The sequence below is a fragment of the Coenobita brevimanus genome, chromosome 33 (assembly GCF_032717465.1).
Source record: "Coenobita brevimanus isolate Jiangsu-jjx chromosome 33, ASM3271746v2, whole genome shotgun sequence".
Lineage (NCBI taxonomy): Eukaryota > Metazoa > Arthropoda > Malacostraca > Decapoda > Coenobitidae > Coenobita > Coenobita brevimanus.
The window spans coordinates 43,331,870-43,349,692 of record NC_136986.1 but is presented as its reverse complement, the minus strand read 5'-3'; the positions used below and the strand labels follow the sequence as shown (position 1 = coordinate 43,349,692).

Genomic DNA, 17,823 nt, shown 5'->3' with positions numbered 1-17,823 from the left:
ACTCTCCCACCGCCTCACTCTCCAGTCCCCCCACCTATGAATTATGCAGGACTATTATATTAGGCCTCACACGCTTTTTGTTAGGGGCCCGCCCTCGCAGAATACAAACCCAGCACACACACACACACACACACACACACAGGCTTAGGAACGCACTATGCCTACCTTTGGAGTCACAACCATCTTTACCAACACCTCTACACACACACACACAGGCTTAGGAACGCACTCTGCCAACCTCTGAACAGTCACAGCCACCTTTACCAACACTCTAATCGTCTTGCCACTTTCTACCAACTCTCCCCGAACTCCAAGGCAACTCGAGAACACGGCCGGAATGACCCCCAAAGACTTCTGCCCACCCGGAACGATTTGGTATACTTTAATGCATACCAAGGTCGTCGGGGGATGTGGGTATATTCTCCAACATCTATCTGTCTGTCTATCTATCTATCACCACCACCACCACCATCACCTTGACCTCTTCTCCCACCCACAGAAGGGAACTACTACCACCACTACTACTACTATCACCAGCTCATATTCTCCAACATCTACCTATCTATCTATCTATCACCACCACCACCACCACCATCACCTTGACCTCTTGTCCCAGCCACAGAATAAGGAAACTACTACTACTACCACCATCACCACCACTATCTCGATCCCTTTACCCGCCCACAGAACAAGGAAATTACCACCACCATCATCAACCTCTCAACCTCTTTTTCCCCACAGAGAAAGCTAGAAAAAAACTTGAGCGTGAATTATAACCAGCACGTCTAATCAAGTGGGTCACACACTCAACAACGAAGCTCCCGGAATCCTCCCTCAACCTTAGGGGCATAACGAGAGAGAGAGAGAGAGAGAGAGAGAGAGAGAGAGAGAGAGAGAGAGAGAGACGGGGGGGGAGGCAGTAAGCAATAACGCAATCTGCCAACCTTTCCACCGCCAGCCTGCCAACTCGTGACCAGGGGAAGCTTTTTATTACCGGAAACCTTCTTATATTTTCCTGCCAGGATTTTCCCCCTTGCTGAAGCCTTTAGATGAATGTAGCTGTGTTTTGACTTTGGCAGACTGGATTTTGATGTGGGAAATAATAATAATAATAATTAGTAGTAGTAGTAGTAATAAATTCGGTTACTATCACCACCACCATCACCATACTTATGTGGCAAAAGAAGTTGGAATGATTACTACTTCTACTACTACTACTAATCCATCCATCATCCAATTCTACATTGCCCCATGAGGAGCGTAGGAGCCCGGGGCTAAGCAGTTGGTCCCGGCATTTAAGGTGAGAGTGACCAGCCTCACTCATCCCTGAGTGGCATTACATGAACAATCAACTCCAACCACCCCTTGGATATAAATCTTCACCGGTTCAATCCGATTGGAGCGCAATAATTACTCACTAAACCACCAGGCGCCAAAATTTGGTTAAGGGTCACCAGCCAGGGTAGTAAATGGTTTCCTGGTGTACAGGAAGCCATTTGGCTTGTCACTCAGTGTAGAGTCACCCACAGGCAGAAGGAAGAGGAAAGAAAGACAGAGGAGGATGTGTATAGTTACCCGTAGGCAGAAGGACAAGGAAAGAATGAAGGAAAGAAAGGCAGAAGAGGAAGTGTATAGTTACTCGTAGGCAGAAGGACAAGGAAAGAATGAAGTAAAGGAAGACAGAAGAGGATGGAAGGAAAGAAGGATGGAGGAGAGGAAAGGGCAGACACCAGACAGCAGCACTACATCGAGTGAGTGGATGGTGAGCCCCCCCACCTACCACAAATAATAATAATAAATAAATAAATGAATAATAATAACAGTTGTCACCACCTCCTCTTCCCCACACCAACCCCACAAGATCTCAAAACCACTCTGCCACCGCCACCCGCCTCCTGCCATCACTCAACACACTCTGGTTTTTTACACACCCTCTCCACGCCCATCCACTCCGCCGTGTGGCGTGGGGGAGGCAAGCTCGATAGGGGAGAAAGGGAGGGGAAAAAACACGGCATGGAAGGGGAGAAAGGAGGAGGCGGGGAAAGGGAAATAGGGTAGGGAGGATATGGAAGGAAAAAGTGAACTGAAGGAAAATATTGAACGAGGAACATAAATTTGTGAGGAAAAATAGGGAAGATATGGAAGACAAAGAGAAACAAAAACAGATGAAGCAAGAGAAAAACTGGGAAGATATGGAAGAAGAAGGGTAAATAAAAACAGATGAAAGTAAAGGAAAAACAGGGAAGATGTGGAAGAAAGAGAGAGAAACAAAAACAGATAAAGCAAAAAGAAAAACTGGGAAGACATGGAAGAAAAAGAACGAAGGAAGCAAAATTATTAGAAAGAGGAATGGGTGAAGAAAAATAGGGGGGAAAAAAAATGAAAGAAAAAGAGCGAAGTAACGCAAAATATTTAACATGTAATACAAACAGATGAAGTAAACGAAAATCAAGGAAGACAGAAGAAAACGTAGGAAATGAAGGAAAACATCAGAGGAATAGATATGATTAAAAAAAAAAAAAAATGGAAGGGGATGGGCTGAGGTATAAAGCATAATAAGGCGAGGTGCGAAATTAAAAATATCCTTTCCTTTAAGTCTTAATTTTTTGTTTCTTCCGATTTTCCTCTCTTTCCTTGTATCCTGCACACGTTCTTCCAAAATTCAGCATCGCCTTTCACTCCGTTCATCTTCATTCTCCAAGTCACTCTCTCTTTTTACTTTTCTTCACTTCCTTCTCCACATCCGTCTTGCTCTCCCTTCCAGATAAATTCTTGAGTTACACACCAATATCTGTTGGATTTCACTCTCTCTCTCTCTCTCTCTCTCCCTTCCTCTTTGATGACCTCCTCTTCCTCCCTTATTTCTCTGCTTCCAGGGATTTTATTGCTTTTAATGTCAAGCTCTACCTCATTGATTTCTACCTTCTCTCAGCTTCTGCCCTCTTCCTTCTCTCCTCTTTCTCCTCCTTTACCTTTCTTTTCTCTCACCTACCACAGTTATTCTCTCTTCTTCTTCCTCTTCCTTTCCACAATCCATTATTTTGTTAACCTATCTTCCTGTTCCTTCAAATCCCCAGTTATTCTTAAAATATCAGTTTCTCTCCCTTCTTGATTTCCACTCTTCCTCTTGGTTACCTCTTTCCTCTTGTTTTATTCCTCTCCTCTTCCTCCAATTCTTTTCCCCTAATTCCCCCAACAATATTCTCTTTCCATTTCAGTTCCCTCTCCTCAATACAAAAAATATTCGAAGTTTTAGTGTCCCTCCCCTCTCTATTTCCACTCTCTTACTTCCTATTTTCCTACTCTTTTTCCCTCATTCTGCCTGATCTTCTCTCTCCTTTCTGTCTCCATTTCTTACAATTTATTCCTCGACGTTACTGAGCTTCCCGAATTACCAATCATACTCCCCCTTTTCCTTCCCTTTTGTCGACTTTCTATCATGTATCCTAGTTATCCTTCTCTCCATTTCCATTCTCTCTCCTCCTCCCAATCATTCATTCCTCAAAATTCCAGTGTCTCTCCTCCCTCCATTTCCACCTTTTTTTCTTAGTTCCTTCTTTCCTCCATTTTTTTTTTTTCCTCTCCTCTTCCTCTTCCTCCTGCCAGCCCCGAGGGAGAGGACTCAGTCTGTTGCAGCCGGAAGCCCCAGCAAGCTAATTCCGGTGGACACGAAAGAAGGAACAAGCAAACACAACGCAACACAGCAAAGGAATACAAATAACACAAACACAACGCAACACAGCAAAGGCATACAAAAAAAACATAGACAAGCAAACACAACGCAACACAGCAGAGGAATACAAAAAACACAGACCCACCACCACGTAACACAACAAAGTATAACACAGACCCACCACCATGTAACACAACAAAGTATAACACAGACACACCACCGCACAACACACACACCACCACCACCTCACACCACATAACAAAGCACACAACATACCACTAAGCACACCACTAACATACCACATCACACCACAGACATACAAGTACTACCTCCTAAAGACAACAAAGCACCCCACTCACACACTACCACACATCCCAAAACAGCACACCACCACCACAAAACACACCACTACATAACATACAGATACATCAACACAATACATAAACACATCCCAAAACAGCACAGCACAACACCGACTCAACCCCACATAACATACAATACCCACCCACCCACCCACACCGCTTGATCCACCTACCTACCTATCCATCTATCTATCTATCTGTCCATCCAACCACTTATCTATCTACACATATCTGTCCATCCAACCACCCATCTATCTATCTATCTATACACCAGTCCATCCATCTATCTATCTGTCCATCCAACCATGCATCCATCTATCTATCTATACACCAATCCATCTATCTACCAATCTGTCCATCCAACCATCCATCCATCTATTTCTCTACACACCAATCCATCCATCTATCAATCTGTCCATCCAACCACCCATCCATCTATCTATTGCTTGACGCGGCATTGTGAAGGGTGCTCCCATAAACTGACCACCAGGTATTTTTATCCCTACTCATTACCGCCACATTTTCCCAGGACACACCACGACCAGCTGACCTGCCAAATTATTTCATACAGCACTGGAGAAATTTGTCGAACTGGAGAGGCTATTTCGAACCATCACTCATCTACGGGAATGAAGCACCCTCCTTGAGAAAAGCACTAGGGAGTGACTGACTGACGGGGCCACTCCAAGAAATGCTCCAACATCTAACAACTCCTGCCACCTCTTTGGAACCGGGGCATGCGCACAGGACCTGACCTTCACCTCAACATTCTCTATAAAACCACCTAGCCAACCACACAACTAGATTAATATTTACTGTTTTCCTTCTACAGCTTAGGGCCTTAGGCAAATCGGCTTATTATACCACAAATGTAAATACCCGAACACACAACGCTAATGATGCCTGGAAAGTCTATGGAGGAAATGCGCCTGATTCGGTCACAATGCCTCTCTCTCTCTCTCTCTCTCTCTCTCTCTCTGTTTCTCTCTCTTTCTCTCTCTCTTACCCTGGGAGGTTGATTAAGTGGAAATTGTTGCTATTCCGAGAAATTATTAAGCCTTGTTGATTCGCCGGCTAGTACAATGAGAGAGAGAGAGAGAGAGAGAGAGAGAGAGAGAGAGAGAGAGAGAGAGAGAATGTGAGCATGTCTGAGGAACCAACATCCCAACAGGTCACATGACTAAACGTAAACTATTGAGTGTATGAGGGAATGAAGGGCGCGCGCGCGCGCGCGCGCGCACGCACACACACACACACACACACACACACACACACACACACACACACACACGCAAATCAATCCCGTACATTCTTGCTGTCTGTCCTCCTTCCCTCTTCCTATCCATTTCCTCCTTGTTTCCTATCTCTTCTCACTCCCTATACTTTCCAATCTTGCTACCTCTTTTCCCTTCCCTATGTTTTCTATCTTGCCAGATATTCTCCTCCCCATCCCCATGCCTTTCTTTCTCTTTGCCTCTTCTTTCTCCCTATCCTTTTCTCTCTTACTGACCACGTATTCACTTCTCCCTCCTTTTGATTTTCCCTATTACATTTCTCCTATTTATCTGCTCATCCTTGCTGCCTATTCTCCTCCCTATCCTTTTCACCCTCATCGCCTATTCTCCTCCCTATCCTTTTCAGTCTTATTACCTATTCTCCTCCCTATCCTTTTCACTCTCGTCGCCTGTTCGCTTCCCTATCTTTTTCACTCTCGTCTCCTGTTTTCCTTCTCTATCCCTCTACCACCCGGCGACACGTCTAGACCCAGCTCACTATCCCCGTCCTCGTGATGTCCCTCTCAAAACTTGGCCAAGCGTCCAGGAGCACCAAAGTTGGCGTGTGTGTGTGAGTCAGTGAGCTTCATTAAAGAGTCTAATGCGCTCAGGACCTACGGGTGGGGGTGGAGGGTGATGAGTGGGTGGTGGTGGGTGGCAGGTAATGGGTCGCGGATGATGGGTGGGTGGTAGTGGGTGGCGGATGATGGGTGGGTGGATGGCGATGCGGAAAGAGGTGGATACTGAAGGGTGAGTGTTATAATCAGGTATCTTTGTTATTTTACTATATATTTACAGTATGTGGTGGTTCCTCCTCAGCTGAATAAAACCGCTGAGGAACAAGACCAAGAGGTTTTAATATAAGCTAAAGTAGATTAAATTTCTACTCTAAATCTGAATATAATGGTCTCGAGGTTACTGAATCTCCAAATACCTGTTAATCTCTCTTTCTATCTCATCCGTGGAGTCCTTGTCTCGTCATTCGAATTTCTCTTGCTTTTCCGATACAGATTTCCAGCCTTCCTTCCACTAACTTCTCTTATTCACTCCACTTTACCTCTTCCTTCCTTGTTACAAACTCTATTCTCTCGTCCTCTCTTCCATCTTCCTATTTTCACACGTCCTCTCTCTCTCTCTCCTTGTCCAGTTTCCTTTCTTCTCCACCTATATCTTCGAACTCATCTCACCTACACTCACCCATCAACGTGCACTCACTTAAGATACACTCATTCTATCAACCAACACTTACACCCAAACCCAACTTTCTAATCTATCAACTTAATCCACTTCCAATACACCCATATAAACAACCTATCTATATACTGTACAACATTCTCATTTACACTCTCACCAAACCTGCCCACTTCAACCAACACCCACATCAGATTCAAGTATACCCACACACACACACACTCACCATCCTCGCCGACATCCACTCACCTAGACTATCCACCTCAGCCAATACCCACACCCACTTCAAATACACCTATCTCATCAACCTATCCCCCCACACCATCCACATCCACTCCAACCTACACCCACACCCATTTTTAATACACCCATCCCATCAACCTACCATCTACACCATCAAGTTACACCCGATTCATATACACCCATCTCATCAACCTATCCCCTCACACTTCCCTCCCACATCCACTCACTTCTCCCATCCACTTCAACCAACACCCACTTCCAATATACCCATCCAATCACCTTATCCCCAACACCATTCTCACCCACCCATCATCTATCCCACCCATTTCAATCAACACGCACACCCACCGCAAAAACACCCATCCAATCACCCTATCCCCAACACCATTCTCACCCACGCTCATCCACTTCCGCCTCCACCTACACAGCAAAAAAATAACGCAACATTCCGGCGTAATGGCCCAAAACAGTGGCGTTCCGGAGGCGGGAAGTGAACGCATTTTACGCAAACGTCATTAAAACGCTCGCCTACCAAATATTCAGTAAACCGGATCTCACCCACCTAAAAACGAATAGCGCGTCTGAAAAAAAAAAAATCGCTTAATGTTGTAGTTACGGGGGTTTCTAACTTCCTTTCCTGCTCTCTCTCTCTCATGATTACATCTCTACGCTGTTCACTTCTCTCGTTAAATAGTTTGACAAGGACCTGTTTCAATATACTATCTCTCTCTCTCTCTCGTACGCCCACCCACCTAGCTTCCTCCTTGCGCTCTCTCTCTCTCTTTCACACACACACACACACACACACACACACACACACACACACTACTCACCCAAACGCTCTACAAAGCTCAGAAACAATATGTAGTCTCTCTCTCATCAAACCAACCATCTGCCTCAGCATTACACCAGTACTCCCCCCCTCTCACCTCTCTCTCTCTCTCATCGCGACAAAGTTCAGCATGCGTCGCGTCCAGGATGTGCCATTACGTTGAAAACACGGCCGTCATTAAAGTGGCAGACGAGAAAGCCAGCCAGATAATACAACCACCAGCACCACCACCACTTCCACCACTGTCCTACCCGCTGTTATTAACCCCTCTCACAGTCGGCACAGCTCTGGAACTCTAGATAAGGCCGGACGATAATGTGCAACAGGATATTAACCAGCCATATCCAAAAACAAGTCGCTATGGAAGAGGTGTTAGGGAGTCTCCTTACCCAAAGAGAATAGTGGCACATTGGTGTTAAAACTGCCAATTGGATTACTGTAGCATTTATTTCAGCTAAGATTATTTTCATCAGCACAACGTAGGAGTTTCAGAGATAATACTGTTACCACAAAGATTATTTTTATCAGCAGAATGTGGTGATTTCAGAGATATAATACTGTCACCAATATTATCATTTTTATCAGTAAAGTGTTGGAGTCAGAGAGAGAATAATGTTGCCACTGACCCTCTCGAGGTTGAAACAACTCTAATACCCTATTTAGTCAGCTGAGGGAGAGTTATAGGAGATGCAACAATTAAGTGAAGAAAGACAGGGTGAAAAGAGTCAGTGAAAGGAAAGGTTGTCAGTGAAAGAGTGTGTGTAAGAAGTCAGTGAAAGAAGAGCGCGAAGGATGTCAGCGAAAGGAGAGGATGAAAGAAGTGAGTGAAAGGAGAAGGGCGAAAGAAGTGAGTGAAAGGCGAAGGGGTGAAAGAAGTGAGTGAAAGGCGAAGGGTGAAAGAAGTGAGTGAAAGGAGAAGGGTGAAAGAAGTCAGTGAAGGGAGTCAATACAATGGGTTTACGTCTTTTCCACAGCACTTATTCGTGACTAGTACCTTACTGCTACTCTATTGTTACAACTCAAAATTCAAGATGGTGAGCTAACAATTTTGGGCCAAGTTGAAGTAAAATGAGTATCCCACAACTAATTTCTTTTTGCAGTACCCACCGACTAAAAGTAATTCTGCGCCAATAATGCAATAAACAAGTAACTAAATCAATGTCAATCTGTTCTATATCGTGACCGGTATGTATCCAAAAACAAGGTAAATTTTTCAAAAAGAGTAAAGTTCAATCACAATTAACGTCAGTTTTAACATACACACACACACTCGCCCGCCCACACACGCATGCACGCACACATTCACTCACTCCCCCCCCCCCCTGTCTCTTTCCACACACACACACACACACACACACACACACACACACACACAGGCAATACGAATATACAAGAAGAAAATATAATAAATATAAGGATTTAAAAAGAAAAAAGTGATCAACAAAGGATCCAATTACGAGCATGTCAGGTGCAGATAAAATGCACATCAAATAAACATAATTTCATTATTATTTTTCCTCTTTCTTGAAAACACTGTAGGATTGTATTCAGTTCAGGGAGGCCCTACAGGGTTTGGTGAATCAATACAGATAGTTTCAGACTCACTCAGTTCAAGTTCTTCCTTAACCTAATAAAATCGTCTTGGCGTCTGCGAGAACGAATGACAAAACCTGCCAACGTAGAAATACCCAACAGTGTTAAACAAACACAGCGAATAACTTACCTTTTGTCTCTACAAATTCTGCGGCAGGTAATATACATAAATTCTAAGAAAAATAAGCACTGCATATATATATATATATATATATATATATATATATATATATATATATATACACACGAGAACAATTTTCTAGCTCGTTCATCTTAACTTGGCATAGATTCTCGTCAATTTGAGACAATTTCAGACGCTCAATAGAATAATACAATGCTATGGCTCTATATCCTTTCGACAGAATTTTCTTCGTGAGTAACAAGATCACACTCGAATATGAATATCCCGCAACAAATAGACACTAAAAATTGAGACAGGGCAATTTTTAGGCCAAGTTAAAGTGAAAAGGCCATAGAATAACCACAAGTCAGTACTCACCGACTCTCCATTCCAGCGCTTGTAGATCATCCAGCCGTTGCTTCCAGGCCTCCAGTACTCCAGGGTATAGGTCTGGACAAACTCCTTCCCTTGCCCGTTCCCGAAGCGGCCCTGAATTTCCGTGGCCGAGATAACATAAGTCGCCTCCAGGTTGATCTCAAGGTATTCTTTGTTTTGGAGGTCCACGCGCTGCTTTGGACACCACGCCCCTCCATATTTCTCGTTGTTCAGTCTAGGGAGGAAAGAAAATTGAGGTGAGAGAGAGAGAGAGAGAGAGAGAGAGAGAGAGGGGGGGGTACCAGGGTTTTATTTCTTATAGCTAGTACAAGTAAACAAGAGGAAGACAAGAAGATAAATGAGGTGATTGATGCTTATTGTTATATTATGGTATTAAAAAGAAAAAAAACAAGAGCATCAAAGATAATACTGAGGCATAATATTCAAGATAAATCGCTAATAAAAAGGTGTTGGGAAGCCTCTTAGCCCCTTCAATCCGTGGACGTCATTGTTTATATTACTCCTGCTATCTCCAGACGATTTTATTCAGCTTGAGAGACATTTATTGATGTATAAGATTCAAGATAAATCGCAAAGAGAAAGGTATTGAACATCCTCTTAACTCTTTGAATTCGAGGTTATTCTTACATTATTCCTGCTATCTCCAGACGATTTTATTCAGCTTGGGAGAGACTTACTGGTGTTTAATATACAAGATAAATCGCAAAGAAGTGCTAAAAATCCCCCTAACCCATTCAATTCCAGGAGGTCGTTCTTTACATTATTCCTGCTATCTCCAGACGATTTTACTCAGCTTGGGAGACACTTTATTGACCTGGAGGGCTTACATAAACCCATTAAATTTTGCACTACAAGAGATACCTCCACACACAAAAAAAAGAAAGTCCGTGAAAGCAAACACAAGATAAGAAACACGTTGAATAAAATCGAACTGAAGAGGTTAAGAGGACGCGAAAAAAGCTCTACGTCTCCCCCTCCCTCCTCCTCCTCCTCCTCCCTCCCTGAACAGAAATCTTCGTAAACTGTGCGGGAATTACGGCCATTAAACTAAAAACTGTGCAGACTTTTGAAATGTGAGGGGCGTGGTGGACAGGGGAAGCGACCAATGAGGGAGGGAGGGAGGGAGGGAGGGAGGGAGGGAAGGAAGGAAGGAGGGTGGGTGAGGAGAAGGGAGAGAGTAGAATGGGGAGAGGGAAGGAGGGAAACGAGAAGGATGAGAGGGTGAGTGGAAAGGGGGAGATAAAGGAAAGGAAGAAGGAAAAGGAATGAGAGAGAGAGAGAGAGAGAGATGAAAGGTATGAGGAAGCAACGAAGACGGAAATGAATATTATCGAGTTAAAAAGAAAAGAAAAAAAAAGGAGGGGAAATGGGGAGGAGTAGGATGGAAGAGGAGATGAAGAAAGGGGGATGAGGACAAGACAAGAAGGAAGGGGTGACAGCGAAGACGACGATGAAACTAGTAAATGATAAGGGGAAAACCTGGGGAAGGAAGAAGTTTGGGACGGGAGGATAGGGAAAAAAGGGGGAGAAGGTGGGAAGGAAACGCTTGAGGGAAAAAGCCTGTGTAGGTAAAATGGACGACAGAGAGGAGAAGGAGAGACTGGATAGAAGACTGATGAAGGCGGGAGAGAGTCAGGGAGGGGAGGGGAGGAAAAGGGTGAAGACGAAGGATGGGAGGAAAAGTGGGAGAAGAAGGTGGGAAGGCGAGGCTTGAAGGAAAAAAGTTGTATGGGTAAAAATGATACGAGGGAGAGAAGGGGAAACTGGATGGATGGATAGGGAAGGTAGGAGAAAGCAAGGGAGCGGAGAGGAGGGGAGGAGACGAAGAAGTGCGAGGAAAAGTGGGAGGTGAGACGAGAAAAGTACTTAGGGAGGTGATGAGGGAAGTGAAAGAGGTGTGAGTGAGCTGAGGATGAGAAGAAATTAGTAAGGAGAGAGGGAAGAGAGGAAAGGGTGGAGATAAGGACGCACGGAAAGGAGGGAGTGGGGTGTGAGGCGGGAAGAGGGATAAAAGGAGAGTGATGTGAGAAAGGGGAGCTGGAGGGGAGGAGAGAAGAAGGGGTAAAAATAAAGGAACAGGGAGAGAAAAAGGGGGCGGTTGGGGGATGAGGGAAGAAGGGAGGTGAGGTGAGAGGGGGCGGGGAGGAAAAACGGGGGAGGAAAGTGGGGGCGGGAGGAGTGGGGGAGAGGGAGGGGAGGTGGAGCCATCTGTGGGCATATTATGGAACTAATTTGGGCAACGATGACGCCAATATGGTAATTCCCTGGCGCCCTCCCTTCACGTATGCCTATAAAAAGTGGGAAATTGAGGCAGAGAGACGGAGGGACACGGAGGGAGGGAGGAAAACAGAAGAGGAGAGGGAGAGAGAGAGAGAGAGAGAGAGAGGGGGGGGGAAGGGAGGGAAACGAGAGGGAGGAAAAAACAGGGAGGGAAAAGGGAGGGACAGACAGGGAGGAAGGAGGGAGAGAAAACACGGATAAACAGGGAGAGGGAGGGAGGGAGGGAAGGAACGAGGAGACGAGGAGGGAAAGTTTAGATGGAGGACAGGGAGAGAGAGGAATGGATATGAAGATGGATATAGGAGGAGGGAATGATGAGATGGGGTGAGGGAAGGAAGAGGCGGGGAGAGAAAGGGTGGGAGGAAGGGAAGGTGTCGGAGAGAGGACGGAAAGGAAAGCATGAGGAGAGATAAACGAGAGAGAAAGGTTCGGGACAGGAAAGGGAAGGGAACCGAAAGGAAGTTATATAACAAAAATGATAAAAAAAAAGTTGATTAATAACGTACATGAAAATAACTGAAAAATGACAGAAATTAAGAAAAATGGTGACAGAATGAATAAAAACAGCCGATTAATACATTGCACAGACCTAAATGAAAAAAAAATGGTAGAATATAAAGAGTATGGATATTAAAAAATAAAAATAAAAAACTGCCAATTAGCTGCATGCATAGGAATAAACGGAAAAAAAAAAACGGTAAACAGAAAAATAAAAATTAAACGAAAAAAGGTTGATTAATACCGTACCTGGGCAACAGCGTCCATGACCATTTGGCGAATCGTTTTGGTATTTCCGATGATGAAATCTGAAATGCCATGACAAACATTCTCTCTCTCTCTCTCTCTCTCTCTCTCTCTCTCTCTCTCTCTCTCTCTGCCGGTAATCTATAACTAAATCTGATAAATTATCCGTGATTTAATGCGGATTACCCGGCCAATCTGCCATTAAACACGGAAAAATGTATTTGTTTTGCGCTGGGATCATGAGGGAAGGGGAGGGGTATGGGATGGAAGGGAGGGGAGTGTAGGGAGGGAAATGGATGAAAGGGGAGGGGTATGAGGGAGGGGAAATGGGTGAAAGGGAAGGAAAGGAGGGGAAATGGGTGAAAGTGTGGGTGAGGGGTAAGCAGGGTGGGTGTAAGCGAGGGAAGGGAGGGGAAATACGTGAAAGGGAAGGATAGAGGAGGAAAGGATGAGTGTGGGGGAAGGAAGGGAAAGGTAACAGGTGAAAGTTGGGGTGAGAGGTTGGTAGAGTGGGTGTAGGGGAGGTCCGGGAAGGGATATAGGTGAAAGGAAAGGTGAGGTGAGGGTAGGATGACTGCAGAGACGGAGTACTGCATAGTGGGTGAAAGGGGAGGTGGGGGGTGAGTGTGAGGGACGAAAGGGAGGAGAAATATGGGAAAGTAAAGTGAAGGGTAGGCAGAGTGCGTGCAGAAGGAAGGCAGGAGAAACAGGTGACGGGAAGCTGAGAGGAGGGAAGGAAGAGGAAATGGGAGAGGATGGTAAAGGGAGGGAAAGGAGGTAACACAGGTGAAAGGAAAGGAAGAGGAGTAGAGGAAGGAATGAAAGGGAAGGGTCAGTATTTACAAAGCCCTCTGTGATCAATGTCAGGATCTTGCATGTCGGTAATGGAAACGGTAACCAGGGGGGAAAAAGGAAGAAAAACGAAGGAATAAGGTGTATGATCCACAGTTCTCGTGTACAACCTACGTGTGTGTGTGTGTGTGTGTGTGTGTGTGTGTGTAAACCTCAATAAGCGTCAGGGTATGTTCAATAATATCGTCTTCCATTTAACAGGTACTGTAAACTGGGGGTAACTGTTACATCAGCATGATAGGTATTGTATTATCAGTAAACGGCAATTACTCTGTGGACGAAAAAAAAAGAAAAAAAAAAGAGTGGAGGGAGAGGGGGACACGTATATCAAGGACTTACTGTACAATGGAAAACACCTTTCCACCTAAACTGAAAATCCTACTTGCATATTTTAAAACATTTTTATCCATGATCATCTTTTGTCAAATACCGGGCTATAAACTTGGTCTCCTGCAACCCCCCCTCGCAGGGACCCTCATTACAAAAGGTTACATGCGGAAAGCAGAATAAAAGCACAGTATTTGTATTGGTTAGTCTGTCTGTCTGTCTGTCTGTCTGTCTCTCTCTCTCTCACACACACACACATACATAACACATGATAGCATTTATATCCCCCCCCCACAAAGCTCATAACAGGATAGTATTTGTATCGCCCCTAAACACACACACACACACACACACACACACACACACACACACACACACACGGTGGCCACAAAGAACTTCAAGGAGAGGTGATCTTCACAGAGGATGCCCCCGACCGCAGCACAACTCAATGGCATTAAAGGAGGCAAAGAACTGAGGAAAACCCATGTGCTTTTACGAGGAATGTGGATTTTATGTTATTTAAAGCTCTATATTTTTTTTTATTTGACCCAAACGAATTACAGTTAACTTATATTCCTGCTAATCTTAACATACCCTATTCTGACATACTCATAGATGTTAGGTATACAGGGGAAGTATAAGGTTGTGGTTCATAAGGGAGAAATACACACTGGAAAGTGGAGGTGTATGGTATGCAAGACTACTGGGCCTTGGGAACAGGTTGTGAAGCCTATGCCCAGAGTCGGACACATTACACCTTAATTTCCTAGCTACGCCTTTGCAGGTTACAGTTATCTCGATATTAAAGTAAAATAAATTGCTAACATGTAAGAGAATGCTGACGTGAAATATGCGTCCAGGACATCCAGTCAGGCTGAAGGAGTCTGAATAACCCATTTGGCGGTGTCATCGATAACTGAAGTACATTCTAAGGGAGTTTAATACAAATAAATAAATAAATAAAGAGTACGTTATTAGTCCTTCCAATCCTGTGACGCATTTTTCTAATATATTTTCGGTATTTACAGACAAGTTTCTTCAGCCTAGAACATTTTCGAACCAGAAGGATTAAGAAGACTCCCCCTCCCTCATAGGTGCTCTCTCGCGCAAAATAAATAGAATGTGGAGGCAGCAATAGCAAAATAAAATACGTCACCAGACTAAAGAGGTTACTATAAGAACTACTGCATCTTCGTAACACCACTACCAGTCTTAAATCCTGAGACGATGAACGCATCTGGGGAAAATCCACAAAACTCAACGGCCCATTTATATCACATTTCATAAAACACTGACCTAGAGCCTTGATAAATCGGATTATGAGACTTCTTAGCATATCCTTCCTTGCGACTTTGTTTGAATAGTAAGTTCTTATTATTCTGTATGTTATTTTCTATAGAAGTAAATTCTCTAAGTAACAAACAGGAGAATATTAACGTATCAGATAAAGAAATCATAGGGATGAAACTGGGGAACGTCCTTAACCTTCAATCCCAGTATTATTTTTTCACTTCATTATACCTAAACCCTCGATAATGGAGACTTACCATAGTAAAGAAAAAATCGTCTACGGGGAGCTCAAATAAAACAAAAAAAATACGTCATGGAACTGAAATGATTAATAGCTAAGATTATGGCCCCTAAATCTTAATATTTATTCCGCAATAATTCAGAAACTCTACGGTCTCGTCCAACCACATTTCACTAACCCGTACAGTCAACAGTAGGGCCAGGAAACTAAGCTGGTAAGTCTCTCTCTCTCTCCCTCTCTTTAATCAATTGAAGGAAAACACAGCTGTAAGTCGGTCAGTCAGTCAGTCAGTCAGTCGGTCTCTCTCTCTCTCTTTCTCTCTAAACAACTGGAAGAAAACAAGTCGGTCAGTCAGTCTCTCTCTCTCTCTCCCATCACAATAACCCAAACCCACACCATCAACAGAAGGCAAGAAAACCCTCAGCCAAGATATTTCCCCCCCTCTTTTTTCCCCCTCTCCACAGCAGGGCAAGAAGGCGCTTATTGACCAATTTATAGCGGGAAAGTTGTGTAATTAGTGCGATGAAAAAGAAAGTGGCCCGATTTTTCCTCCCCAAGTTTGCGGCTCCCTCGACAACTTGACGCCAGGTTCTATTTTTCTTGCGAGGAAGGTGAGGCCTTTTATTTTTTTTTATACTGTTTTCTAAAAGGTATTTCTCTCGACACTGTGTACTGCTCCGGTCTCTCTCTCGCTCACTCTCTCAGGAGGGTATTTTCTTCCCACTTCTCTTTGAGGGGGAAGGTGGTCTTTTTCTTCTTCTGTTCTTAAAGGTATTTCTCTGGTCACTGTGCTGCTCTGGTCTCTCTCTCTCTCTCTCTCTCTCTCTCGGGATGGGGGGTATTTTTTTTCCTTTTATTTTCTCTACGCGGTGCACTGGGCAAAACTGGTGGAATTTAGGGTGAAAAGGCATGTCTTGTGGTCGCTTGTTTTAGTACCCAGGGAGAAGGGTGTTAAGTGCCTTTGATCTCTCTGTCCTTCGTACTCTCATTCTCTACCTGTATTTTATTCTATTTATTTATTTACCTCTACCTGTGATGACCAGTTTCAGGTGTTTGCTGCTCATCCTTTTATTTTTCATGTATTAATGTATCACTTTAATAGTTTTTTCTTTTTATCTCTATTACCGTCAGACGATTTGTTCCACTTAAGTGATACGGTACCTATTTAAGTGGAAGGGTAAAGTAATATTTATCAATGTTTTTGGAACTTTTAAAATTTCCTGTTCTTAATGCCGTCAATTAATTTTATACTGCCTAAAAGAGACTTGCTTATGATGATCGAGTTGTCTTCATTATTTATCCCCTCCCGCTTACTGTCCTTTCAAAACCCTTCCCACCCTCTGTTTTCTCCTCCTGTCTTCTTTACTCCCCACACTGTCATTTCCTCTCACCTTCCCACCCTGTCTGTCTCTTCCGGTACCCTTTCTTCACTCTATTCCCCACAGGTGTCGTTCCTTTCACCTTCACACCCCTTGCTTTCACCTCCAGTTCCTATTCAGTCTCTTTTCCCCACACAGTCATTTCCTTTCACTTTCCCACCCTTACCTTTCTTCACCTGTACCTCGTCCCATGACACCTATTATTCTTGGACGTTCCCTTCCTGTACCCTCTATTATGCGCTGGCTTCCCTGCACTTTAGCCTGTACCCTCCCTCTCTCCCTTTCCATCCCTCCACCCTCTAGCTTTGAACTCTCCCTCTCTCAATGACTCTACGCTCCCTTTCCTTCTCTCCATCCTCTCTCAGTGACGCTATCTTCTCTTCTTCCCTCCCTCCACCCTCTCCTTAAGTACTCTTTCCTACGTCCTCCCTCATTAACTCATACCAACCTCCCTTCCTTCCCATGTGATTTCTCCTTAATTACATTCCGTTCCTTCCTTCCCATACCCTTCCTTACCTCATCTCCCCTATTTCTGAACACTCGCTTTCCTCGGTCCCTCCCTCTCTCTTGCCTCTCCACACCCTCCCCTCCCTCCTTGTTCCTACCTTTCCTTCCCTCCGTCTCCACCTGTTCCTCTGTCCTGACCTATCCTCCCCTCCCCCTCCATCTCTCTTTCTTTCCCTGCTCCTACTCTTCCTCCTCTCCACATTCTACTCTCACTGTCCTTAACCATCCCTCTCCTCCACGTTCTCTCCCTGTACCTACCCTTCCCTCCCCTCCCGTTCTCTTCCTGTCCTCACCCCTCTTCCCCCTCCTTCTCTCCTCGTACCCTAGCTCCCTTCTCCTCCCTCCCCCGTTCCTCCCCACATAATGGAATCATACACTGTGAGTTTCATCACTAATGAAATATGGATTATGCAAATTAGTATTGGAGTATTGATGGGAGTGCCGGAACCAGCAATCTGTGTGTGTGTGTGTGTGTGTGTGTGTGTGTGTGTGTGTGTGTGTGTGTGTGTGTGTGTGTG

The 17,823-nt window shown here is 44.4% G+C and overlaps 1 protein-coding gene across 1 annotated transcript in view; it reads right to left on the bottom strand.

The window, feature by feature from the left end:
* Positions 1-17,823, bottom strand: part of Ddr (discoidin domain-containing receptor 2) — a 199,765-nt gene that overhangs the window by 160,221 nt on the left and 21,721 nt on the right. The window contains exon 3 of the mRNA XM_080269408.1: positions 9,668-9,899. Coding sequence (XP_080125534.1) covers positions 9,668-9,899 — 232 coding nt within the window. The remainder of the gene's footprint in view (positions 1-9,667; positions 9,900-17,823) is intronic.